Below are 27,466 nucleotides of genomic sequence, written 5' to 3'. Positions count from 1 at the left end.
AATCACAATGATGTAACCAATATATGTGGGGCCAGTTGAGTGTGTTTAAAAAAAATCATGCATGACTATCTGACTTAATTTCTCTTTTCCTATCCCGGCAAAGGGAAGCTAATCAGTGCAAGTCCATTTTAAAAAAACAAAGTTTTAGTATTCGGTTGAACTATATGATTTGTAGAAAGCCACTAATACATAATATGCTCAAACATAACTAGTGACCATAATAAGCAGTTGAGCATTTCAGGGTTTCTTCCCTTAGCTCTTTTTCCATGGAAGCAGTGTTCAGGTTTACTTTGTTTGCACTTGCTCATTTCTTCCTTCAATTTGTTGACTGCACGTTCATGATGTTAGTCTCCTTTTCCACTACAACCCAAAGGTGCTCCATTGTATTGACATCTAGTGACTGTGGGGGCCTTTTAAGTACATTGAACTCATTGTCCTAGTTGTTTTTTTATTTTTTCTCAATCATTGTCCTAGTTTTTGATAATTTGAGCTGTGTGACATGGCATACTATCCTGCTTAATGTGGCCTTCAGAAGATGGGTCACTGCGGTCATAGGAATGAACATGATCAGTAACAATAGGTGGTAGGCTGTGTCATTTAAACAACAAGGCAGAAATGGATCCATGCTTTCATGTGGTTGATGCCAAATTCTGACTACACTATCTGAGACTCATCAGACCAAGCAACATTTTTCCAAAGTTCTCTTATCCAATTTTGGCAAGCCCGTGTGAATTGTAACCTCAGGTGCCTGTTCTCTTTTAACATTTTGTGTGATCAGTAATGTTCTTTTGCATACCTTGGTGGTAGTGAGTGGTTGTCTGAGTTTAGTAATGCCTACAACAAGGCACCTTGCCCAGGGAACTAATATTCAATGGATGATTTTTCTGTGAACCCTAGAAATGGTAGTGCATGAAGCAAATCAACAATTTCTGAATTACTTGGACCAGCCCACCTGGCACCAACAACCATGCGACATTCAAAGTCACTTAAATCACCCCTGATTCTGATGCTTTGACTGACCTTCGGCAAGTTGTTCCACCCTCAGATCTCTACAAATGCTCATTTAACAACCAGGTTCTGTTCCAATGACCTGAGCATTACGCATTAGTTAGTCATTAAGTGTGAAGCATAGTAAAGAGCCAGTCTGCTGTGAGCACACAGCATGTATCACAGTCTGCAGACCCGGAGTGAGGATAGAACTGGAGGCTCTGTTATTATACACTTCTCCTCTTTGATAATGTGATGATGATCATGTGCAAAAATGGTGGGCTGCAAAGAATTCATTTTGGTTATGGCAAGAAATGTATTAGGCCGATAGATGAAAATAATCTGTATGTTGCTAGCCTGTAGGTCTACATACTTAAAGTGAAAATAAACTGGGGGAAAAAAAACAAAACACGTACTCTGCTTAACCAAGCAGATCCGTCAATCCCTTCAGGGTTTCCCTGGATCAGGTGCCGGTGCGAAGAAAGCGCCAGACACTGCCATCTTCTTTGCCCTTCTTCCTACGTCACCCGATCTCACACAGGTGCCAGATTGGGTGATGTAGATGGGAAAAAGAGCAGTAATCTCATTGTCCATGCGTGAGATCTGCATTTTTTTTTATCCCAAAGAAGAAAAGATCCAGCATGCGCAGAAGGAGCAACCCACCCTCCAAAAAAAAAAAAAGAGTAATTTTTGTCCTATATAAAAGGGTTCTCTACCTTCTCTAGGTCTGCTTTAAAAAATACTGGTAAGGTGTACTACTTTGATGGCTGATCTCAACAGTAGGCAAAGGGAATATTCATAGAAAGAAATATAGAGGGGGGACCTCTACTTCTGAACATGCTTGGTTGTCATGCTATTTTTTTTTCTGTACATGGTGTCTTTCATGTTTCTATTCATAAAAGCTTTATTTGAAGCAGTCTTTTGCTAAAACAAATTCCTAATAAGGGATTCCTGCAACAAGGTTGAAAAGTACTGAGGAAACACCGTCTGACCCCCACTTTTTTTTAATCATTCAATCTACTGGGCCCTATGTCACTTTTGTCCCTTTTAGGGGTGTAAAATGGGAAGGGTGGGGGGAGACACCACAGAAATCTGACACATCATGTGACAATTCTAGACCAATCACCAAGCAAATGTGTTTTGCCTTATGAGAAAATAGTCATAAAGATTTCTGTTTGTGTTCAGTAACTGATCGCAGGTCAATATATATAGGAACTGTAGAATATACATTTTACAATTGTGACTAAAGTTTCCTAATGGGAAATTTGATCTTGACAGTGGGCCATGTTTTATTTTTGCTTTTGTATACAAAAATCATATCAACAACCTTATTTTTGATTAGTATTGCAAAGTCAATTTAGCATAAAGGATGCCTACACAGCCCTTGTGTTGCAGTGTTCGGACATATTTCTGTAAGTTACAGGTCTACAATTTAAAAAAAAATTTCATGAAAAACAATGGATCACTTTTGGTACAGAAATCTACACCTCAGTGTAACGCTTAGGTGGTTAAAGACTATTCCTAAGTAGTGAAGTTTTAGTTATTTTTATATTTAATTTATAATCAAAGTTTATTGGCACTTTTTATATATTAGTTTTTTTTTTATTTGCTATAGGTATTTGGAAAAATATGAGAAGGTACATCATTTTGGAGAAGATGATGATGAGGTCCAACCTGGTAATCCAAAACCACAGCTTCCCATTGGGGCAATACCATGCACCTACAACCACCAGCAGCATATTGTACCAGGTGAAAAATCTTCAGGCACCTTTGAGTAGTTTGCCTATAATAACGTTTATACAGTTGGCTTAGAGACTTTCATCAGACTGTTCTTGTTGTTTATTTATTTATTTTTAAAACCTTTACACAGCACAATTAGTATCACATATGGTGATGTTAGACTAGCACATGATAGACATGCAGGCTTGTGTAAGAAAATAGATGCCTCAAGCCTCATTCATTTACTACATTTTTGTTACTGAGGCCTTTGATATTTAGTATTAGTATAGGTGTCCCACGGTGTCCTTTATTGATCTTCTGTGCCAGATGCCCAAGAAGTTCTTATGTTTTCTATTCGGGATCATTACACAGGCTGATGGCCCCTTCGATAAAACAGTGCTCCCTGTACGTTGCTTGTTTATTATACTGTCACTGGAAACTATTGCTAACAAAACTTTCCAGCAATGATTGAGCGTCTGTGTCCATCTTTTGGACCTACATAAGCCAATGTGTTAAAACCATTGGTAATCCTGCATCCTTGTGATGTATAGCAGGAGTAAATGGAAGTTCACAGGAAAGATACAATGACAAACTGTTGCTTGTATGCCTTGTGAATTTTTTTAAATATACTTGCATAACAGGCAGCTAAAGACACTACAGGATGTGAAATTAAATGTCTCTAAATTTTAGGTACTCTTACTGTCCTAGAAACAAGTGTACCTTTTGGAGGATTTTCTCCCCCTGTTCTGGTGACAACTTTGGTTTGGTTGAGAACGTTGTTCTTTAGCTGCATTCTAATGTTCGCTTGCTTATATGATAACTGTTGTTAGGGTGTATACAACTACTCTTTTTTTTTTTTTTCCCTCCCCATCATTTTTTTTTCTTTTTGTTATTTTTTTTACAGATTATTTGCGTCAAAGTTATGGGCTTACGATGGACTTCAACACACCAAATGATTACAACAAACTGGTGCTTTCACTTTTATCCGGACTCCCTAATGAAGTGGACTTCGCAATAAATGTTTGCACACTTCTATCTAATGAAAGCAAGCATGTAATGCAACTTGAAAAGGACCCAAAAATTATTACTTTGTTGCTTGCAAATGCTGGAGTGTTCGATGACAGTGAGTATATATCTGCCACTTTTCTTTTTGACCACCTCTAAAGCCACATGTGCCAGCAGCTGTGATAGTGACTAGTGAGTAACAATTGTAGTTGTAACAATTGCTCTAGTAGAGCAAATGAATATGTTAGGCTCTGTTTCAGATATGTATGTGGTGTAACTGTTTTTCTTAACACACTTACGGGTAATTTTAGTTGATTGTAATTCGTGTTTGGAAATAAAAGAAAATGCTTAACATCTATGCTGCAAGTGTTTGGCAGGAAACCCAACTTCCTAAACTCATTGGTGATCTAAAGACAACTGATTTTCTTCTGTGTTGGGTTAAAAATATGTACCTGCTATAGCTCCTAAAATGCTTGCATGTTTTCTGAATTGGTTGAAATTGGAGATGATCTGGTAAGTGGTGCCACTGGAAGCCTCATATTGCACCCACCTTTTATAAAACAGACAGCTTCTTCTGTTAGACTTCTGTGTCAGTCATAGAGAAGCCTGCCCTACCTAAAAAGGTATTCCAGGTCTTTTAGGTGTGTGTATAAATATAAATGCGCAGAATCTGGAGCCTTAAAGCCACCTTTGGTCTGTTTTAAATCATAAGGTGGCCCTATCACAACCTAAAATGGCTTTATTAAAAATATAAAAGGTACTTTCAGGTTTTCTGTGTTTTAAATAATCTACTTTTCTCCTACTGCAAAGTTTTCATACTCATTACAGCTTATTATGGTAAGGGGCTCTGATTTTCCTCAGCAACAGATTCATAAAAGAGTAATTTGCAGTTGTGTTCTGTCTTTAGTATCTTTAGGGCTCCTGTACTTGATAGTTTTCGTTTACATAGACATTTCTGGTCGACATTTTTTTTGTGTAAAAGGATTATACTGCTATGTGTGTTGACCTTTATGGATCTGTAAATGAGAATGCTAAGGAGCATCAGTGTCTCTTTTCCCCAGTAGTGTAGTGTAACTTTTAATGTAGCTTACAGCAGCTCCTCTCCAGGTACTTTTGTGTCTGAAATTCCATTGCGTGGTAACATCCCTCAAACACAGAAATCAAAAACCGAAAGGCTTAATTTATATAATCCTGTTTAGTCCTATGTTTGCTGAAATTTTAGTTCACAATTTTTAGCTTTAGTGTAGCTAAACATTATTATTATTATACCGTTTTTATATAGCGCCATCATATTACGTAGCATTGTACAATGTCTATAGTCATAGTCTAGCTGTCCTTCAAAGGGGCTCATAATGCCCCCACAGTATGTCTATAACACAATCTGAGGTCAATTTTGGAGTGAAGCCAATTAACCTAACTGCATGTTTTTGGGATGTGGGAGGAAACCCGGAGAAAACCAACACAAACACGGGGAGAACCTGCAAACTCCATGCAGATGGTGTACTGCCTGAGATTCGAACCTGGGCAAGAGCAGTAACCTCTAGCCACCGTGCCGCCCTTCTTAGATATTTCAATATGAATTACAAGCTGTCATTAGGTCAGGGATCATAGTGCTGCACACACCATGCACGTTATTCACAATTTTTTTTAAGTTCTAGTTTGACTTGCTGCATTATTTTATGATGATTATAATTCAAATTTTGGTTATCAACAGCTCTGGGATCATTTTCTGCAGTGTTTGGTGATGAATGGAAGGAAAAAACTGACAGGGATTTTGTACAGGTAATATGTAATGATCACGCATCATTAAAATATGATGCTTAAAATATATCTGATACAAATGTATTGATTGACACACATGCTAGTAGTAAGTCTTTTCAATGTTTATGAAATCAAGTCTAGTTTTCAGATCCAGTGATCCATAGGTTGTTAATATTAAACTGTATTTGTATAGCGCCAACATATTATGCAGCGCTGTACGCTAAATAGGTTATTAATTATGCAGAGAAGTGAAGATAAGCCATAAACCATCCTGTCCAGATGCTGTTAGGAATTGGAAAGATCCTTCACAGATGTGGCAGCAGGTCCAGCCATGCTCTAATGCAAATGGCAAAGAAATTATGTTGTATGGGTGTTCACAGGAAGGGTTTATTACACGAGCAGTAAGTTAAAACACCAATGTAAAATAAAAATGGCTTCTTTCTATAGGAGTTCACAAAGGACTATTTATGAATCAGAATTTTCCAAGTCCATGTGTTTAAATGATGTCAGATTTACTGCTTTATAAATAATCCAAAGTGTACAATGCCAAATGGGAGCAGTGGCTTCAAATTCTGATGTGGAGAACTAATAAATGACACTAGATGAGTTTATTAGAGTAATGCTAAGATAGAACAACAAGCTAGGACTCCAGTACACAAAGAAATAATCCACAATAATGGTCACAAGATGTAAAACTCCATATTTGCTGAGTTTTTATATTGGGGGAGGGTAATGCTCATTCTTGTCACCTCTGCTTAGTGACTTCTGTGCATGGTGAAAAACCATATTGAGTAGGCTCACAAATTCCACAACAAATGCAAATGTGGTGGTGCAATGACACAAATTATATTGTATTGTAGATAAACCCAGTCTTTCACTTCTGTCTTGTATTCTATCTTGTAAGGATTTAGTTTACCTTTCCCTGTTTATTAGCAGCAAATTTGTTTTCCTGTAGTAGGGCTGAAGTCTGTATTCTTGTGTATAATTTAATTTAGTAACTTCACCTAATTAAGATCTAAATGATTCATGAGTCTGCCCTGGTCAGAAAAGCCCTTTGCTATTTAGTTGAACTCGTGCCCTCCACAGTTAAGAAGTAAGCCTAATTACACCATGTTCAAATATATATAATATTTGCCTGTCTTACACAAACCCATTATCATACAGACATTTAAAGAATGATAGCCTGCTCATCTAACTAATGCAGATGTTTGTTTTATGAAGTTAGAGCATCAGCTCACCGCAAGACACTGTAGTGCTTCATAAAAAGTCAATTTTTGTTGGTTCTGGCATCAATCAAAACACTGTTTCTCTTCAGCAAAACAAAACACAAAGTGGCTTAAGCTGTGTACACACGTGCAATTTTTGTGGACAAAGGACTACACGATCCATGAACGGTGCTGTATATACAGCACCGTTCTGCTCTATGGAAAGGGGAGGCGGAGAGCGAGGGAGCGGCACCCTGCTGTGCGCTCTCCCCCTTCCCTTGCATTAGGATCGGTCGTCATTCATCGTCCGTGGATCCGCCAGGACGGTCGTTCAGACGATGGACGCCGCCGACTGTACACACGCCAGATTTTCGCCCGATATCTGGCCAATGCCGATTATCGGGCGAGAAAAATCTGACGTGTGTACGCAGCTTTAGTCCAGCATAACAAAAACAAAAAACAAAAAAGTAGCATCCTGTACAGTCTGTAAATATGTATATAAGAAATTACCATTGTTAACAATATAATTGTTTGACAGGCGCTCATTGCATGTTCCATATGCCTCACATATTCCACAGCATGGCTACTCCACTTAAGAGTGTCTTGACTTATTTTTCATGCTGCCATAGCAGCCCGAAATTGGAAAATTAGGTAGTATCTAATGATCACATGACTGACAGGCCTTCCTTCAAATGCATTTTTTAAAAAGTCAACTGGAGCTTATAAAATGTGATGCGCTTCCTTGGCCTGATTTGAAGCAAATGTCCTATATCATTGATGAGCTGTTGTAGTTGTAACACCAACTGTTAATCTTAACACCAACCATTTGCATCACCTTCCTAAATTGCCTTCTTTATGTTCTATTACAGTTTTGGAAGGATATTGTTGATGACAATGAAGTTCGTGACCTCATATATGACAAAAGTAGATCTCAAGGTAGGCCAATGCATTCATGTGTGGGGTGCAGTGGTACAGCAAGATTTCAGATTTATGAAAAGTATGTTTAATTGTCTCTCCAAGTATAAATCAGTGACTGGACTGAAGTCAATTTTTACAGCTCAGCAGCAGTTCTTATGCTCTTTTGTATTAGATTTTGAAAATGCATATATAAATATATTCTGTATATAAAGTACTTTTTCATTAGCTAAATTAAGCTAAAACGTAACTGGTGAGCATATACATTTTGATGCAGTTGTAGTAAAATAGATTTACAATGGTGCTTCATAGCTTATAAATAGTTTATTTATCAGGGACTGTCTGCTGTTACAATATTATATATTTTATATAAATGGGTAAAGGTTTGAGTAATGGCCTTTATTCCCACTTCCAGCCATGTTGAAAGGAAGTAGGAAAACCTACTGGATGCAAACATAAGATTTTTTTTTTTGTCATGAGTATTTAACCAGCTACATTTATATGCCGTTTGTGTTGGGGAAATTTCCTCTCCACATTCTGTCATTTTATCTGTACATTACAGAACCGTGGAATAATGGTTACACAGGCAGAAGTCAAAACCTTTCCTAGGATTTAAAAAATGCTAGGGGTTCACTTACATTCATAACAATAATGTATATTAAGTAATTTAATTTACAGGGAAAAAATGCAACTTTTCTTGATGTTGAATTCCAATAATGTGCATTGCCACTGTATTTTATATTTTTTTCCCTATTCTAGAAGGTGCATCTCCTGAATCTTTATGGGACTCGTTATTTCATCCTCCTCGGAAGTTGGGCATAAATGACATTGAAGGACAGCGAGTTCTACAGATAGCAGTTATTTTGCGAAATCTTTCATTTGAGGAAAGCAATGTAAAACTTTTGGCAGCTAATCGGACTTGTCTGCGTTTCTTGTTACTATCTGCTCACAGTCACTTTATTTCTCTAAGACAATTGGGTCTTGATACGTTGGGGAATATTGCAGCAGAGGTGAGAAGCAGAATTCATTTTGGTGTACCACTTTTTTAAAGTCGATCCTACCTTTTTTTTTTTTTTTTTTTTTTTTAATATAGATGGTACTTCTGATCCTTCTGAGGTACCTTAATTTTGTTGCTTGTGTGATACTTAACCTCTTATATATTGATGAGATTTTACAATCCCTTTGGTTAACGTGAGCATCATGATCCTGCTGTGGAACTGCCTGAAACCCCAAATGGCCCTCTGTTTTGAGATCTTGCCATGACTAATTGGAGACTCATATTTCTACAGTTAAAACATTTTTTTATTTTTTTTATTTTTATTGCTGGTGGTGGTGTGGGTCAATGTCCCAATACCTCTAAAGGGCCATGTCGCACTACAAAATTCGGAACAGATTTGCAGCAGCCAAAACTTGTTCAGTTTGTTGCAGAGTAGCTGCTGTAGCAGACTACAATGCTCATTTAGATATATAAATAGCTGACATGATATTTAACGTTTACATACTGAAACATGAATCTGCTTATTTGTTTTTTTTTTGTTTTTTTTTTGCTTCAGCTTCAACTAGATCCAGTCGACTTCAAAACCACTCACCTTATGTTTCACACTATCACAAAATGTCTAATGTCAAGAGACAGGTTTTTAAAAATGAGAGGTACGTCTATTGCAAAAATTGTTGGTAAAAAGTGTTGCATATGGTCTTTTTTTTTTTTTTCTTACCTTCATTTTGTTTGCTGTGGTTTATTATCAGGAATGGAAATCCTAGGAAACTTGTGTAAAGCTGAAGATAATGGCGTTCTTATTTGTGAATATGTGGATCAAGACAGCTACAAGGAAATTATCTGTCATCTTACTCTGCCGGATGTCCTGCTTGTAATTTCTACTCTTGAGGTGCTCTATATGCTTACCGAACTGGGTGAAGTAGCCTGTGTGAAAATAGCAAATGTAGAGAGAAGCATAGGTAAGACACCTAAAGGACCTCTAAAAAAAAAAAAAAAAAATGGTCAGACCTATTTTTCTCTGTACTAAATAACTTTCCTCCCTCTTTTGTTGTTTATTGATTTTATTCTCTAGTAACAAAGGCAACCATAAAGCTATTTATCAGAAATGATACATTTCAAATTTTTGAATACCTATCCCTAATTTTAGTTGGTTGTTTACCCTTTGTGTTGATCATTGCAGATACCTTAGTATGTCTTATTTCTATGGACATACAAATGTTTGGACCTGATGCACTAACAGCAGTAAAACTTATAGAACATCAAAGCTCCAACCACCAGGTGGTGTCAGAAATCCGCCCTCAGGCTGTTGAGAATGTGCCTGCTGCAGCCAATCCAAGCCCTGCTCCTGGTAATTATGAAAAAGTTTTTGTTAATTAAAATTTTATGTCCTGTATACAGTATGGAAAGATTTGGTTGTTAATGCAATTATTCTATGGTATGTGTGTCCCTGAACTAATAAAGCAATAATATTAGCAGTGTTCCAAAGAAGGATTGCACTTCATTTACTTAGTAAATGTTACCCGGGAGTCCTCTGTTATAAAGATGATTATTGCTATTGATTATTGCTAGCAGATACATATGGCTGAAATAGACCATCTGTAAGCTGCCCCCTCTGATTAGTTTGTCCATAGTTCTTCTGAGTTAATACTAAGTTAATAGTAATTATTTCAGGATTGCTGTTGTATATAATTCTTTTAATTTGCTAAAGCTGTTGAAATTCATCCTCCTGTGTAACAATTTTTTTTTGCCTTTTTCTTTAGCTTCAAGAACTGCTCAAGCGCATGGTGTACCACCTGGAATTGTAGAAATAGACAGTGAAAAGTTTGGTTGTCAGTGGTATGTTAAAAATATTTTCGGCAGCTCCTTAATTTTGCAGTATTTTTATACTATAGCATACCTTTTTTTGTTATATTAGTCTTGGATTCCTTCTTTTTTTATCAATGTTTTAGCTTAGATTACACAGCTTTCCAGTGAAGCAAATGTAAAAAGTGTGTTGTATCTTGGTTTGAACTTGTGTGTATATCTTGTGTAAAAGATGTAGAGGTGTATATCTAGGTGCGTTATTTCAGGAAACAAATGTTTTGCATGGTTTACGTGTTCCTTTCTAATAGCATTATTGCTTTCTAAACCTGTGTTTTTCTGAATAGGTGGTTTGTTACATATCTGGTAAGATTTGGTTTTTATGATTACTGAAAGCCTTGGGGTAAATTCATTATTTTAACCTTAACACTTGATTCCTAGGATCTACAATAGTATTTAAGTCGCTATACTAAATGAAACACTATTGTACACATTTTTTTCCTTTTTTTTTCTTTATTAACAATACGTTTATTAAGCCTTTTCTCTAAATTTCTTGATATGTAAAATTCTACAAACGATGGCAGCAAACACCACAGCAAAGCTGATCTAGGGATGAGGGAGATATACATTGCTGTGAAGAAGTAGACTGTGTTAAAAAAAAATTGTTTTATGGGAAATTGAGTTGCTAATTGAGGCAGTAAGCATGTATAATAAATTTTTAGTTTTTTTGCCAATATAATTAATAAATACAATCACTAAATAGTGATGAAGCTTTAAAGTAAAATTAATTTATTCCTAAAGCAGGTCATGGTAAAGAAATTTTCTTGATGTATTGTTTATATCGTTAAAACTGTACAGCTATATAGGCAAAATGAAGGTTCTTGATTGAATGTTGAAATCGAGTTTTGTTGACCAAGACTGTATGTTTTAAATGGCTCAATGGTCAGTCGGTGACATCAACATCTCCTAAAAAGGACCATTGACAAAAAAAAAAAATCCTACAAGGGCTAACCTTTCCCTGTTTTAATTTCCCCCCCAAACTGAGGTGGCTTGAGTTTAAAAAAAAAAATGGAAAAAAGCCCAGGGAGCAGACTGTAAAATCGGCAACTTTGGGAGCCTCTAAGCTTAGCTCCATGTTCCTCCACAAAGTTTGGCATTCAAAGTAATGCCAAATCTGATGACATGAAGTTGTGCCCTTACTTTCAAGAATGGGCGAATGTCTTTTGACCATTTCAGATGCTTAGATGGCGTCTATTGGTGATGATTAGGTTCTGCTGGAGGAGGTGTCCCTGAGCTACATATTTAAGTTTCACGCAATGCTACCTCCACTGAGACTCCCACCAACATTGACTCTCTCTCTCTTCCAGATAGATTCTACCAGATCTGTAATTGTTTCCATACATCAGGCAGTTGTCCATGTTTCTAGCCCCTTTAGGGATTTGTAAGCTTTACTTTGGAGACCCTGCATTATCAGTTTGTGACCCTGCATTTGCCTGCGTTTACAGGGGATATTTTAGGCTCTTATATTTCAACTCTTTAGCCATAAAGCCATTTGACTCTTTCAATATGAGAGTCTTGGGGCTGATGGTAGCCTCCTTCAAGACATCGACAATGCTGCTGCTTCCAAGGATTAGGCTATCCTTTGCTTGGTGGCTTGGGATTCCAACTCTGGAATTAGGGAAATCCTGTCTTTTGGAAGATTCTCACAATGCACACCAGCCTGCTGGGCTTTAACCTCCCTAGCGTTATAATTATGTGCAAATTTCCATGCAAAAAGTGTTTTTTTTTTTTTTGTTTTTTTTTTTAAATACATGAAAATGTATTTTACATTGTAGGCTATAATTCTTAGGCATAACTCACCCATATTTAATAAATTTAATAGTAAACTTTAAATAAAAAAACACAAGGATGCAGGTGTAATATGCCAGATGTAGACCTCCTAGCCCCCATGTCAAGGATCAAACTGGTAAAGTTTGTATACAGATACATGTTTGGTGGATGCTCTGGAAGCTCTGTGGGATCAGTACATCCTGGTCTGTAAGCCTTATTACTTCAGGCAGGCCCCAAAATCTGTTACACAGACTTGGTAATACTTCCAGCAGACAGTCTGCCAATTTAGGGGGGTCACTGACCAGAGTCAGTTGGATTTTGGTTATTTTAGTTTTTAAAAGAACAACATAGATCCTTTGTGTCTTTCCACAGGTTAAATGCCAATTTTGAAGTAAGTCCAGAAACATCCGTCTCCAGATCAGAAATGTACTCCGAGTACCTTTCAACATGTAGCAAATTGGCAAGAGGTGGAATTCTGACCTCTTCTGGATTCTACAAATGTCTGAGGTAAAATAACCACTTTTTCTTTTCTTTTTAACCATATATCTTACCTTGTATTGGTGTTGTTGCTTGTTCGTAGCGGCAACACTTAAGGTAATATACAAAAAAAACATTTAGCATAATTTTAAAAGAAGCTAGGGTAAATTATCACAAATTATGGCACATAGAAAGATGGAACAATCTCGGCATTGAACTAAGGGAGTTGAATACTTTCATATGTGTTTTTTTTGTCCAAATTACTCCAAGTGGTTTTCCAAGTGGTCAGTGCTAATATATAAGAAAAAGCTGAACTCTATACAGATAAAACAAACTCCAATTTGGCTTACTGTGGTCATAATCCATTGTGTGCATTAACAATCCTTGTGTATTTTAAAAAACAAGCATCTAGTGTAAGTAGCCAAAACTGTTTAGTATCGGCTCCTTGCAATCCCATTTACAGTAGATCGCAGTTTGGAAGCGGTAGCAGCACCACAAGGAGCCAATCGCCTATGCTGCAGTACTTCCGTTAAAGCAAGGATTCTGCTAAGTTTATGACTTTACTATTTAATATCCAGTCAGTGTGTATGTATGTGTGTCAGATGCTTGATTCATTTCTGTGATGTTTTTCCAACACTTAAATTACTCCAGGACAAAGTAGTCTTGCAGGTGCCAGTGTTAGGCAGTAGAATCTAGGCATGCAGTACGCCTTGAATTGTGGAGGATGTTAAAGATGCCTAATATATCGTCACTATATAAATACAAAATGATAATGTTTCAGTCAGTATAGCTCCAGCAGGCAGTGGTATTGACATGCAGGCACCTGAAGAAGTACGTTTTAACCCTTTAGTCTGCAGGAGCGACTTTTGTTTGCACATTTTATTAAAAAAAATGCTGTAACAATGTTCTCCCCAGAAAATATTTTCAGCTGGGTGGGGGGAAGCTGTAGCCAGGTAGTAAAAAAAAAAGTGGACAGGGCAAGACAAATTTAGAGCTCCTAGTTTTTTATGCTATAGGTATGCAGTAACCTTTATCATTGTGTCAGTGTTCTACCTACCCTCTTATACTTTGTTCCAACTTTCTAATGCCTGGCTTGCTAAAATGTACAATTTTTCCATTTTTTTGTATTATGCTCACTCAAACTGTTCAGTGCTGTGTATTTTAATCCAACTGCGTAGTGTAATCCCTTGTAGTAGTGTGATATTGTGATCAATGTGGTATAACAAGTTAGGCTTAGTTCACATTTGCAGTAAAAAATGCCATTTACCCCTCCCGAGTGACTACTTGGCAACTGCTGGGCACCTGGGATTGGTAACCGGTGGCGACTGCTAAACTTTTTCAGGCCTAGCAGTTTTTCAAGCAGCAAAGGTTCCTGGCGAGAGGAAAGTGAGGGGTAAATGCAGCAAATGTAACCCGACTGCCTTACTTCAGATATGGTCTCTTACTGCTAATTCTAGGTAACACAGAACTTTTGTGAAAAAATTTTACCTTGATCTGTCCACAAACTGAGCCCAGCGAGTCACATGCTTGCTTAGCTTCCCTCTTCTTTCCGATGCTCACCGTTCCATCAAGTGCTGATCTCATTGGGCATACGTGCAATTGAACACTTTTTGTACATTATAGGAAAGCCCCTGATGATCCATGCCTGATGGGCATGCACAGAGGGAGCAGCTCACAGCCACCTGGAACATGTGACACAAATACCCCAGGAAGCCGCAAATTTATGTTGCGGTCTTTACCACCATGGCAGCAAATACAGAAAAGGAGGGGTCCCCCATCACTGCCCATATTCTGGGGTGCAGGAAATTGAAAATGTAGGTGCAAGTGGGGCACAGATGTAAAAAAAAAAAAACCCCTAAAATTTTTTAGCATGCCATCAATATTATTATACAAGATTTATATAGCACCAACATATTATGCAGCACTGTATATTAAATAAGGAATATAAAAAACACTGCTCATCAAACTGTGAGCTTCCCTGCCTTGAACATTAATTTCTTTAGAATAGAGAGGTGCAGGTAAACAAAATTATAGGTGCAAGTGGGGCACATTTGTGGCTAACACCCCCCAAACTTTTGTCTCCATGGCATCATTACAACATAAACTTTGCCCATCAAAACACGCTGCCCTGTTACACATAACTGTACCCTACCAGTATCTGAACCTCAATTTTGTTTTGATGGGCAGAGTCTTTTTATGTTCTAATGATGTCATAGTGATAACATTTTAGGGGCTGTTATCCACAGGCGTTCCCCACACATTTTTAGTTTCCTACACCTTCCTATTGTGGAGAAATAGGGGTTCAATGGTTAGAAGTGGGCAGTAATGTGTAACAGGGCAGTGCGTTTGCTATAGTATTAAAATTTTGGGGGGGGGGGGGTGTAGCCGAAGGTAGCCATGCTCTTCTCCTTCCGTCCGGCTCTTATCGGCAGCTGGAATCCTCCCAACGGATGACAGCTGAAAATGGAGCAGCGTCTTCGTTGTCTGTACAGAGGATTGGTGCTGCTAATAAGAGCCAGGCGGAGTGGGCAGGGCAGCTGGGCATCCTGCTCACCAAAAATGGGCTGGGGAGAACTATTTTGTAACTTTTTATTTAATGACATTTGACATAGTTTGTGCAAATTTGTTATGTTTTTGACAAATGTTATAGTTTTTCTGCATTTTTTGCAGGTCTGTATTTCCAAATCATAACATAAAGCGAGTTGAAGACCCAAACAATAATGGACAAGCTCAATTTCATGTTTCTGGTGTGAAAAAAAGGGCAATACCACTTCCTATTCAGATGTACTATCAGCAGCAACAGTCTGTTGTTAGGGCAGATGTGGTGCCTGATGCAAACACAGCAGGTTCGTTTTTTTCTTCTGTTTTTTATTTTTATTTTTATTTTATTTTTTTACAGATTTGTTGTTTTAAAGGCACCCAATTATATATTATGACAAAAATTGTTTCATATTGTATTTCATATTGTATACTATGTATTTCATTGTAGGCAATCTCAACAGTCTACAAAAACCTAAAGATTAGTCTTTAGTCTTTTATGCAAATGCCTTAGGCATGGGTCTTGTGTCTAGCATTGTGAGAATTTTAGAACATAAGTAGTGCTACAAACCATTGGTTGAGTCATACTTTACAGTTGTTAAATATATGTAGTTAATAAGACAACAATTATTTATTGATAAGAACAATAAAATAAACTAGTATTTATAAAATATTTTAGGAAATGCAATTTTTGCTGCAAAAAAAGCATGGTTTAGTAGTTAACCTTTGTTCCAAAGCAGGTAATACTTATTATTGTGTGCATATGGCCTGCATGCACTCAAATTCAGATGTGAATTTTAAATCTGTCATGGACAGTATTTTAAGGAGCCCTCATTTGCTGTTATGCTGACTTTCTGGTTTCATACCTTATAAAACATTGGCCTGCAGTAGTAGTTATAGCTGTATTTGCTAGTTTCCTTGGTAATACTTGTATTGGGCCAGTGATTTAAATCAGGATGATTATCATGGCAGCAAAACTATTGAGATTTTGTAGGAATAACAGATGCAGTTTCATTTGGGCAATTGCCTTTACATAATAAAATGTGTATATGTTGGGAACATGCGACGAACAGCAAAGCTTACCTTCTGTGATGGTGAGACCCTTTAAAAGATAACTGATTACCTTTTAGCAAGAGCATTTACTGAAGCTGAGACATCATTTTGACAGTATTGAGAATTTTTCAATTTAATTATAAAAACCTCTAGTATCACAAATGTTTGTTGAAGTAACAGTAGAATCCACTATGAAGTGTGTTTCCATGAAAGCAGTCATGACAGTAATTGTTTAGTTGTATGGACACAGAGACTGATGCTTGTTTTTTGTTTGCAGGATTGCCACAAGGAGCTGTAAATCCTTTCCAGAGAGGTCTGGTAACTAACCAAGCACCTAATCTGGCAGCAACACAAATGTCGTTTCCTATTCAAGGCATACACAGTGTTGCACAGACAGTTTGCCGGATACCACAGAATCCTCTAAGTCAAGCCCAGCATCAGCAGAACACTACTGTGACTGTAATACAGAATAAAACTCCAATTTCATGTGAAGTAGTGAAAGCTGCAGTCCTGCAGGGATCTGTTCAACATTCAGCAGTTCCTGTCAGTATCTCTTTGGCTGGATCAACACAAGCTTCAATCGTTCAAAATCACAGCAATGCAGGACAGTCTTCTGTTGCTGTGGTAGGATCTCAGGCATTGTTTCACCATCCATCTGTTATTCAGCAGCAGTCCCCATTACATACAATGGTACCTGGACAGATAGCATCAGGAACACCTGTAACAGTTATTCAACAAACTGTTCCTCAAGGTCACATATTTGGCAGAGTTCAAAATATGCCAACAGGCTCAGCTGGAATTCAGCAAGGACAGCAGCTGATTACCACATCTTCACAAACGGTGCAAGTTCCATCACAGCAGCCTCCAGCTTCCAGCCAGCAGAAGGATACAGTTATTATAACTCCTCAACAATATGTAACAACATCATCATCCAACATAGCATCTGCAACAACAGTACAGAGTTTCCAGGTTGCCACTGGACAAGTGGTTACTATAGCTGGTGTTCAAAATCCACAAGCTTCTCGAATTGGTTTCCAGAATATTGCTCCTAAACCCCTCTCTTCTCAACAAGTTTCATCCGCAACTGTAGTTCAGCAGCCCCAACAGCAACAGCCCCAGCAGAGTGTTGTGATTGTTAGTCAGCCAGGACAACCGTATGCACCAGCCATTCACCAAATTGTTCTCACTAATACAGCTAACATTCAAGCTGGGCAGACTGTTCAGTTAACTGGGCAACCAGGCATAGCACCTTCTTCATCTCCTTTACCATCTCCAAATAACCAGCTCCCACCTATAATGACATCTCCCCCAACCACTCCAGTTTCACAAGGACCTCCTCCAACTGTTAGCCAAATGCTTTCCGTCAAAAGGCAACAGTTGTCACCAGCACCACACCAACAGCCCCAAACACAACAACAGGCACAAGGGCAAACTCAGCAGACACAGCCAACCCAGCCTGTTCAAGTCCAGATTCAGCAACAGCAAGCTCAGAATGCAAATGTTGGTCTTTCTACTCCTGGTGAGTCCAGCTTAATCAAACAACTGTTGCTTCCAAAACGGGGACCTTCCACTCCTGGAGGAAAACTAATACTCCCTGCTCCTCAAATACCACCTCCTAACAATGCAAGAGCACCAAGTCCTCAGGTGGTCTATCAAGTAGCTAATAATCAAACGCCTTCATTTGGAGTACAAGGTCAGCCTACAACGCAACAAATTCTGGTTGGGCAGCAAAATGTACAGTTAGTTCAGAGTACTATGCCGAACCAAACTGCTGTTCAGACTGTCCCAATTTCAAACCTGCAGATATTGCCAGGCCAGTTAATATCCAATTCTCCAGCAACAATTTTCCAAGGGACTACAGGCAATCAAGTGACGATAACAGTTGTGCCAAACACAAGTTTTGCTACTGCAACAGTAAGCCAGGGAAGTACACCTCAGATCATTGCACCAATGAGTGGGACACAAACAGGAGTTGGATTACAGGTACAAACTCTTTCTGCTGCTCCAACGCAACAAGGTGGACCAGTACCAGGTTCTACCAATTCTCCCCCTTTTAAGGGTGATAAGATAATTTGCCAAAAGGAGGAAGAAGCAAAGGAAGCTACAGGCTTGCATGTTCATGAACGTAAAATTGAAGTGATGGAAAATCCTTCCTGTCCAAAAGGGTCTGCAAACACCAGCAACGGGGAAACTAATGAAAATGATGTGCAAGTTGGAAATCTTTTGAATGGTAAAAAGTATGACTCCAGTCTACCTCCTTCAAACTCAGGGAAAGCTCAGAATGAGGCCAGCCAACTGGTCCCTAATGGGTCATCTGTGGAAATGGGGGAAAATGGAGCTTCCACAAAGCAAAACTTTGAGCAGTCAGATGCACAGGATAGTAAAACGGACTTAAAACGGCCACAAATGAATGGTATTTGTGATTTTGAAAAAGAAGACTGTTCACATTTGAGCAAAAACATTCCAAATCACAAAACTTCCAACCATGTAGGAAATGGTGAAATATCTCCTGTGGAGCAACAAGAGGTTACTGATTCTTCTCAACAAGTTACTGCCAAAGGTGAACAAGTGGAAAAATTATCCAATGGACCTGTAGCACCTAAAAGTTTATCACATACTGCAAGCAGCAGTCGTGATTCTTCAAACCTTTCAAATCAAATACATTGTGGTAATCCCACAGATTTACCCAATGGACCTGTAGTTTCCACTTTGAATTCAGATGTGCCTCAGCAGCGTCCACCTGTAGTTATCCCTGCTCCGTCTACGACCCCCGTTTTACCAGGTCATCAAATTATAGCATTGCCCCATGCAGGATCTAGAATTATTCAGCCTACTCTACCTGCTGAAATCCGGTCAGCTAATGGAACAGTGGACTGCAAATCTGTCAAGCGACCAGCGGAGGACAGTGACCGGGAATCTGCTCCAGTCATTCCCAATAAAATGGGAGTACGGATTGTTACAATAAGTGACCCTAATAACGCTGGCTGTAGTGCAACAATGGTTGCTGTGCCAGCTGGCGTGGATCCAAGCACTGTAGCGAAAGTAGCAATAGAAAGTGCTGTTCACCAAAAGCAGCAACAACAGCAGCATCCACACACATTTGTACAAACAATAGTTGCACAGGTAAGTCAAAAATTTGGGATGTCATTTTTTTGAAGTTATGAACATTAAAAAAAGAACAAAAAACCAACAAGAGCAGATAACTGGAGTAGTGATTTCTACTACTACTTTTGTTTAAACTCACCATAGCTTTAATGTCTTACAATGAGCCACCATCCTGTATTTGGTTGACTCTGTATTTGACACTTGGGTGTTCAGGATTTACATGTGAGATTTACATATTAGAAAAGTTGCAGGTACAGAAACTACCCCAAATGTAGTAATTTAAATTGTATTTAAATTGCAGGCTTTGTTGATGTTGGATCTTGAAAAAACAATGATAGACATTGTCATATGGGACCTTTTAACATCACAATGCATTTGTCACAAAGCATCATATTAAACGCGGAACACGGTTCAAGGAAAGAATGTTGAGAAAGTAGCTGCTGCAATTCTCCACCATGCAGACTGAAATACTTATAATAAAGGCCAGCACTAATTTCTGTGCATAGCATAGAAAACAACGGTGCCTAAATAAAATACTTAGATGGAAAAACATTGTAATGGTTTTGATATATAAATATTATCCATAGGCTTCATTTCCAGATACCCACTCACTGCTGCCTTTAATTCAAACCTAATAGAAGTTCTTTCAATAAATGCTGGGACAGTTGATTTGGTTTCATGGCACAGCACCAAACATAAAGTCTGACGATATCAGACAAAATCAGGATGATGCAGGCATGTGGACGGGGACTTTCTTCCCACGGGGGTAACAAGCTTTCGTGTGTACTCAGGACTTTGAAACTTTGATTTGATAGATTAATTTGCTTTATTTTACAATATTAACATAAATTTAAAAGATGTAACAACCACGTGGCTCCAGGGCACTACTCTCAAAATCCCCTGCTTTCCAATCTCAGCACTCTGCATTTCAAGATATTGATTTTGGTTGTGGGTTGTGCATTTAAAAAAGTGTGTAGCTTTACTATAAAGTTACTGTAGTGTGGTTTCTATATGTGGACTTGGCTCAGACTTGGAGGATACAGTAGACATAGAAGTCAGGCACTTGGAGATCCGATTCATGAAGCTATATGGATGATTTGTTATTATGTTTTAAGAATATTTCTGTGTCTAATATAATTTTAGTTTTTAACTCCGTTGTGTCATAAAGTACCTGTTTGAAGCTTCTGCAAAGGAAATTTGGTTTGCAAGGTTTACTATTTTTAAATATTTTTATCACTAGGAAAATAAATTTACACGGTGATGACTTGATCTAAAACTACATAATAGCTTTGCAGACTTTTTAAAGATGGACTGCCTTTTAATATGAATATGTGGCCATAACATCAGTTACACGGTGGAAGGTGGGCTTTGTTCATTTTTGTCAAGCAGTAGGAAGTCCCATTGTCAGATATTTTCAATATTAATTTTCTTGTTCAGAAATTTTTTTAAGCCGTGTGGGAAGAAACTGTAGACGGGTGGCAGCCCCTGTATTGTGACCCAACTCATCAGTAATCACCCAAAAACAGCCGGGTGGCTGCTGAAAAGTGCTGGGTGGTGTGCCCGGCTAAAAGGGGCTGGGCAGAACACTAATACTTTGAGTATAATAAAGTTTGAAACACAAAATCATGTAAAAATAATAAATATATATATATATATATATATATATATATATATATTTGTTTTATTTTATTTTTTAAAAAAAATATAAATATTATACTCATGAAATACAATGTTTTGCTTTTACACCCAAAAATCCAATGTATTGCATTCAATACAGTTATTTTGTATTGAATGCAATACAAATGGATTTTGAATTTCCCGCCCCGCCCCGCCAGCAATGTACACACGCACTGACATCACCGGGAACTCCCAGGTGACTTACCGTGTGCAGAAGATGCCGGAGGAAGAAAGAAGAAGACCGAGATCATGTCGATGGACAACGCAGGACGCCGGTGGATCAGGTAAGGCTGTATTTACTATTACTTCCCATAGGTTTACCGCTTTCAGCAACTTTTTTCTACTCCAAATCACACTTGGGGTTACGGCTAGGGAGGTTAAATGTACATTTAAAACAGAACAGCCATTAAATTGGCAACACCATTATTACTTTTCTGAACAGGTTTCTTTTTACAAATAAGTACCTGAAATGTCTAAATGGATTGAGGTTACTTCCCCTTTAGCCTGTGCTGACCTAATGTCTTTTGTTCCTGGCTTGGAGTTGCTTGTGTTACAGATTACACAAGGCTAAGCACAGTTTTTCCCCACATTCCAAGACAAGAGGCCGAATATTAAGCACCAATTCTGTCGGAGTGACTGGTGTCATCATATGCAGAAGTGTAGGCTATTTGACTGCTTCTGTCAGACAAATAGCATGGCCGACCCAAAAATGGATGGCACATAAACGTAGCACAGTTTTACTTTAAACCATTTGACTAACTTTGTGTAGGTTTATTTAAATTCACAGGCTTGAAAAGCTATAATTTGGTTTAGGGTTCACGCCGTCATTATATATTGTGAGCTTGCTTTGATTGTGTGATATTCAGCTTCTGCTATCTATGAAGATGTCCTCTCCTAATGAGGGGTGTAATAGGAATAGGTTGGTAAGTTCATTTTATGTAACCGATGATAAGACCTGTACACAGGTTCTAAATGGATATATCTAAATGGATATAGAAAGGTTAGTACTCTGTACAGGAGGGGGGCCTTGCATATTGGGAAGTGAGAATGTAGGATATAGATTGACAGATAGGTGTGCTGGGACATTTACAGCTTTCTGTATCCTGGGTGAACAAAATGGAACTTTTATCATTTTCCTGTATAGGATGGAGCACCCTTTACTTAAGTCACTGTGCTGATCAATGTGGTATTTCCAGTATTCCAGACCCAAGGAATAATACATTATTGAATATTTTGTGTTTACAGTAAATAGGTAACACTCAGTAGCACTTTAATTTACCAAAATAACTAAACATAAGTCCTTGAGATGGCTCCTAAGCAGATTTTAAATCAGAAAACATAGGTCAGATTTACTAAAGAAAGTGTGCATTTACACTAATACACTTTTAATTCACTACAAAGCTGGTTGAACATGTCTCCTGGTAAACATGTTTAGTGTTCCTAATATTTATACAGATAATTCCTTAATAAATGTGGTTTGCTACCCGCCATACATGTTCCAGTGTTCAAATATATTCCAGACAAGTGGTATTGTACCAAATAAAATATGAGATTGTCTGGGATAGTTTTTACATCTCAACTATTTTGAATTCTAGTTCATTTGGAAACAATTTCACATGAATCACCTATTCATTTTAAAGTTGATACAGCACACAAAGTAGAAAAAAACATAGTGTATTCTGGGAGATTTTAGATTCATGTTTAACCCCCTAGTTGTGCCACTTATTTGCTCTGAACATCACACACAGGGAATTTGAAACTGTTCCTTTAGCACAAATACCTTTCATACCCAAGTAGCCAACCATTAAACTTGCTACATCAGAATCAAAACACAATGTTTAACTTTATTTACTTGCACAGCAATTTTTTCCTAGAAATTTACAGGTAGTCCCCGGATTACATACGAGATAGGGACTGTAGGTTTGTTCTTTAGTTGAATTTGTATGTAAGTCGGAACAGGTACATTATTTTAATAAATGCAGTTAGGACAGATGTTTGTCTCAATATATTATTAGGCAGCGTGGTGTCAGTTACTGTATAAAATCCTCACTGTGAGGTATTCACAAACAATGGAGAAAAAACAAAACAAAAAAAAAAAAAAAAACAATATGGAGCATAGACATTCATTAACTTTTGGAGAAAGCTGTGCTTTGATATGCAGACTTTGTCTTGGTCATTAAAGAGTTACAAGAGGTTACAGAGAGCTCAGTCCTTAAGATCACCCAAACACTGCTGTGTTTAGTAAAAGATTTCTTCTGCAAGTCATGCAAACTGCCCCAAGTCTGTATGTTGGATGTCCTTAATTCAGGGACTACCATACATGAATTTCTGGTTGATGTGGCCTCCCTTTGATCGCTCCATTTACTAAAAATTTTAACAGGTGATTGGTAAGAGAACGAAGAGGAAGGGTTAGGATTATTCCTTATTCCTGACAAAAATGAATTTGTTTTGAGGAATGAATACATCTATTCTCCTAGATGGTAGAACATCCTACCTATTAATTTTCTTTAAAGCAGAGGAGAGGTAATATTTTGGAAGTATTCTTGTTCACCATTTGTACTTTTTTCCAAAGATTCTTTAGTTCTCCTATAAGGGAATATACATTTTTGTTTTGTACACTTATATAAGCAATATTCACTTATCTTCATATTGATTTATGTGCATTTCCCTTTAGTCCTTTTTACTAACAAGGGAACATCCTTTGTGGGCTGTTTTGTGAAGCAAATCTCTTCCATAAAGGTATTGTAGAATATTATAGCCAGATTTATTTTGTTTTTCTGCTTGACAGATTGTTTTTTTCCCCCCTCAAAGTTTAGAGCTGTATGAATGTGCAATGTCACATGAGCTGGGTTATTAGGATTGTTTTGTTATGAATCTCCCCAGAGTTCGCTCGATGTACGCTGGTTGAGAATTATTGCTATAGAAGAAAACTACGGTCTATTTTCTGCCTCATTTTTTTTTTTTGTACGAAAACTTTCATGGAGCAAAAGTCTTGTAGCAAAGTTTTATATCTAAGGATTTAATTGAATGTTTCACTACATATATGGGCTGGATTGTCCCTGACATTATAATGTAATGTATGATTTTATAAATCATGATTACAAAAATTCTGTCATCATATTTTTTGCCACTGCACACCAATGCAGCACATTCAAAAATTTACATTTTAGAATGTTCATTTATTTATTAACATTGCTTATAGTTAGGTTTATTTAAAGTTATAGTAATACATATACATATGTTGGATGAGGGCTAAGCATTAGATGACATGGAATATTTTACTGTATGTTTAGACGTATGAATTATTCTTTCCTTTACAGAGTACACCGGTGACAGCTATACCAGCATTACAAGTACAAGGCCACATAGTTGCCTCCCAGTCCTCCCCATTCCCCACTACAACAGGGCAACAGGTGGAGCCAGTAAAGAAGCCGGGACAAAATTTTATGTGCCTGTGGCAGTCATGTAAAAGGTAAGTCAGAGCCTAGACCAAGAGCACACAGCCCACCGCTCCCTACCTTTACATTTCTCACACTTAGTTTTGTTAGGGAAGAGGAAAGATATTTTAGGCACTAAAGATTTGTGGTTGGCACATGTAACAGTATTCAGGATATCATTTCTAGTGTACTGGGTATCACCCTTTAATCAAATGAGATATATATATATATATATATATATATATATATCTCCTCCACCTCTCTAGTGTTTCATTTCAATGTTTCCCTTCTTGAGACTTCCATCATTTTAGTCCTGACAAAAAGTGAGAGGGTTTTGAAACCTCCGCAGCGGGAGCAAAACTTGAAATTATTCCCCCCTAACCAAAGAAAAAAAAAACATTTTTGCCTGCTTTTGGCTGTAAGAAGTATATAAATGTAATATTTTCTAGCCTCCAGAGGTAGTAATTAATCTTGCATGATCCACTTCCAGCTAGTCACTTATCGGTAGAATCATCCCAATCACAAATGTCATTTCACCAGTGATTGGGAGGTGAAGGTGGCTGTTAGATGAGCACTTTACAGTTGTGAATGATTGATGGAATACCAACATGTAATTTACCAGAAGTATTCTTTTTCTGTGTTCTGTAGTTTTACATTTTTTATATATGTATTTTTATTTCCTTGTAGTGTATCGCCAGTCACAAGTTATTGCTTCTTTTATCTTTCAAGTCAATCTGCTATTACTATATTACTTGTGCTCCCTCTGGTGGTAAAGACTGTGTACTTCAAAAATAGTTTTGTTTTGTTAATTTGTTAGGTAAGATTGTTTGAACATTAGAGGACTTTTAATTTAGATAAACTTCAAAAAAACCTAAATCAGTAATTTTTTTATTTTTTATCTTTACCCACCTTGTAATTCTAGTCCCACATTTTACATGGAGCCCAAAATGTATATCAGAGGGGTTAACCTTGTGGGTGTGTTGGTGAATACAAACAAATTGCTCAGCTGCTGATCTATTGGTCTAAAGCTCAGCTTTTGTAGTCTGCTCATGGCTTTTCCCTGTACAGTAACAGTGTCATGTAGTACAATGGCTGGTCTGCTCATTATTTACAGTGCTGGATGGACTTTCTAATCCTGTCCATTTACATCTATCTTCTCAGTTAGGAGTAGACTTTCTTCTACAGTCAATATTTTTATTTTGAAATACATAATATAAATTGTTGTAATACTCGGAAAGTAGTATGAGTTAACAAAAAGATTTTTAAAATATAATTGTAACAAAAATCATATTCGTGTTCAATATTTCCTGCTTCTCACTGCCCAAACGATTTTGACTCTGAAAATGTACATAAGATTTTCTACATAGGTTTTACAGTTTTTATTTTCGCAGTAATTCCATTAGAAAATAAAATTGCGTGATTGGAAATTTTATTGAAGACAGAATAAAAATAAGAAACTTTCTTTTTCTTGAAAGGTGGTTTGAAACTCCCTCGCAGGTATTTTATCATGCAGCTACAGAACATGGGGGTAAAGATGTGTACCCAGGGCAATGTCTGTGGGAGGGCTGTGAACCTTTCCAGCGGCAGAGGTTCTCTTTTATCACCCACTTACAGGTGAGATACACCATGATTGTCACTATAACTATGCGCTGCTGGTAATTTAACCTCAATTTCACTCTGGACTGTAATTGTTTGTAGGACAAACACTGCTCGAGGGATGCTCTGCTTGCTGGGCTGAAACAGGAAGAACAGAACCAGGCAGGGCATCAGAAATCTTCCAAGTAAGTGCTGTTTACAGATTTCTTTGATTGAATTTATCCTTATACTTTCAGTTTTACTTTTATATATGATCTTTGTGCTACACTGTGGTACATCAGTTCATTTACTTGCCCCAACCTTTTCTCTTTTTTTAATATACCACAGAAGGGGAATGGGAAATTAAAAGAAGTGCTAAACCTTTTCCCCACCCCATCAATGTAAGCCACAAATGATAGGCAGTGTGGTGCCCAATAGATCAATATGACAGCTGGAGCTTGTGTTAAAAGCAGGAGAGTAAATATCTGCTATAGCTAGTTGAGCAGAGAAAAGTTGTAAAGGAAAATGTTGATTTACAACAATAGGCTCTGCTAGATGTTAGAAGTATTACTTTGTTATTTAAAGCTCTATTTCCTATTATGATTTATGTAAAATTAGATAAAAATAAATCCAGAATTTTCCAGGTTTTCATTATTGTAGTTATTTAACAAAAAAGTCATTTTACATATTGCTTATGCTGTGTTTTTTCATTTTAGGCAACCTTCTACAGGGGCACAAACTCCCCGACCACAGAAGGCCATTGTAAATCATCCAAGTGCTGCCCTCATGGCACTAAGACGGGGATCAAGGAACCTAGTGTTTAGAGACTTTACGGTGAGCTGTTCATTCACAAAGAAGCTCATGATTTTTTTTGCTCCCTGAGAGATATGGAAGTAAATGTTCTTTCCTTTCTGTTTATAAAGGATGAAAAAGAGGGACCAATCACAAAACACATCCGATTAACAGCTGCCTTAATATTAAAAAATGTTGCAAAACACTCAGAATGTGGTCGTCGGTAAGTGTGACATCTCAAACTGAACAGATTCTTTTATTTTCTAGCACTGAAGTTATTGTATCTGTCTTGTGTATACCTCCTCCCCCCTGCTATAAACTGAACCTGTGAGATTATCGCTCTGCACATAACATAAACAGTAAGGGCTCACTGTACCCACATGCAATGGCCATTATATATAATAAAGATTTATGAATTCATGCAAATCAAGAGTGCTAATACCACAGACAAGGCGTGATCACTGAGTGACTTCACTAATCAGATCACAGGCTCCGAGTATCAGACGTAGCTGATCTGTGCCTCTGGTATACGTCAGTGTATAACAATGTGGAAGGAAGAGATATCGAGGCAACTAGTATTAAGTCAGCCTATG

The 27,466-nt window shown here is 37.6% G+C and overlaps 1 protein-coding gene across 1 annotated transcript in view; it reads left to right on the top strand.

The window, feature by feature from the left end:
* Positions 1–27,466, top strand: part of ARID2 (AT-rich interaction domain 2) — a 43,621-nt gene that overhangs the window by 14,408 nt on the left and 1,747 nt on the right. Inside the window, exons 4-20 of the mRNA XM_072401444.1 lie at positions 2,603–2,736; positions 3,611–3,829; positions 5,426–5,493; positions 7,547–7,613; positions 8,352–8,602; positions 9,146–9,242; positions 9,339–9,548; positions 9,770–9,937; positions 10,350–10,425; positions 12,592–12,726; positions 15,367–15,542; positions 16,565–19,410; positions 24,390–24,541; positions 25,982–26,120; positions 26,205–26,287; positions 26,798–26,915; positions 27,005–27,096. Of these exons, the coding sequence (XP_072257545.1) occupies positions 2,603–2,736; positions 3,611–3,829; positions 5,426–5,493; positions 7,547–7,613; positions 8,352–8,602; positions 9,146–9,242; positions 9,339–9,548; positions 9,770–9,937; positions 10,350–10,425; positions 12,592–12,726; positions 15,367–15,542; positions 16,565–19,410; positions 24,390–24,541; positions 25,982–26,120; positions 26,205–26,287; positions 26,798–26,915; positions 27,005–27,096 (5,031 nt within the window). The remainder of the gene's footprint in view (positions 1–2,602; positions 2,737–3,610; positions 3,830–5,425; positions 5,494–7,546; positions 7,614–8,351; positions 8,603–9,145; positions 9,243–9,338; positions 9,549–9,769; positions 9,938–10,349; positions 10,426–12,591; positions 12,727–15,366; positions 15,543–16,564; positions 19,411–24,389; positions 24,542–25,981; positions 26,121–26,204; positions 26,288–26,797; positions 26,916–27,004; positions 27,097–27,466) is intronic.

Source organism: Pyxicephalus adspersus, chromosome 2 (genome assembly GCF_032062135.1).
Source record: "Pyxicephalus adspersus chromosome 2, UCB_Pads_2.0, whole genome shotgun sequence".
Lineage (NCBI taxonomy): Eukaryota > Metazoa > Chordata > Amphibia > Anura > Pyxicephalidae > Pyxicephalus > Pyxicephalus adspersus.
This window is presented reverse-complemented; position numbering and strand designations above follow the sequence as displayed.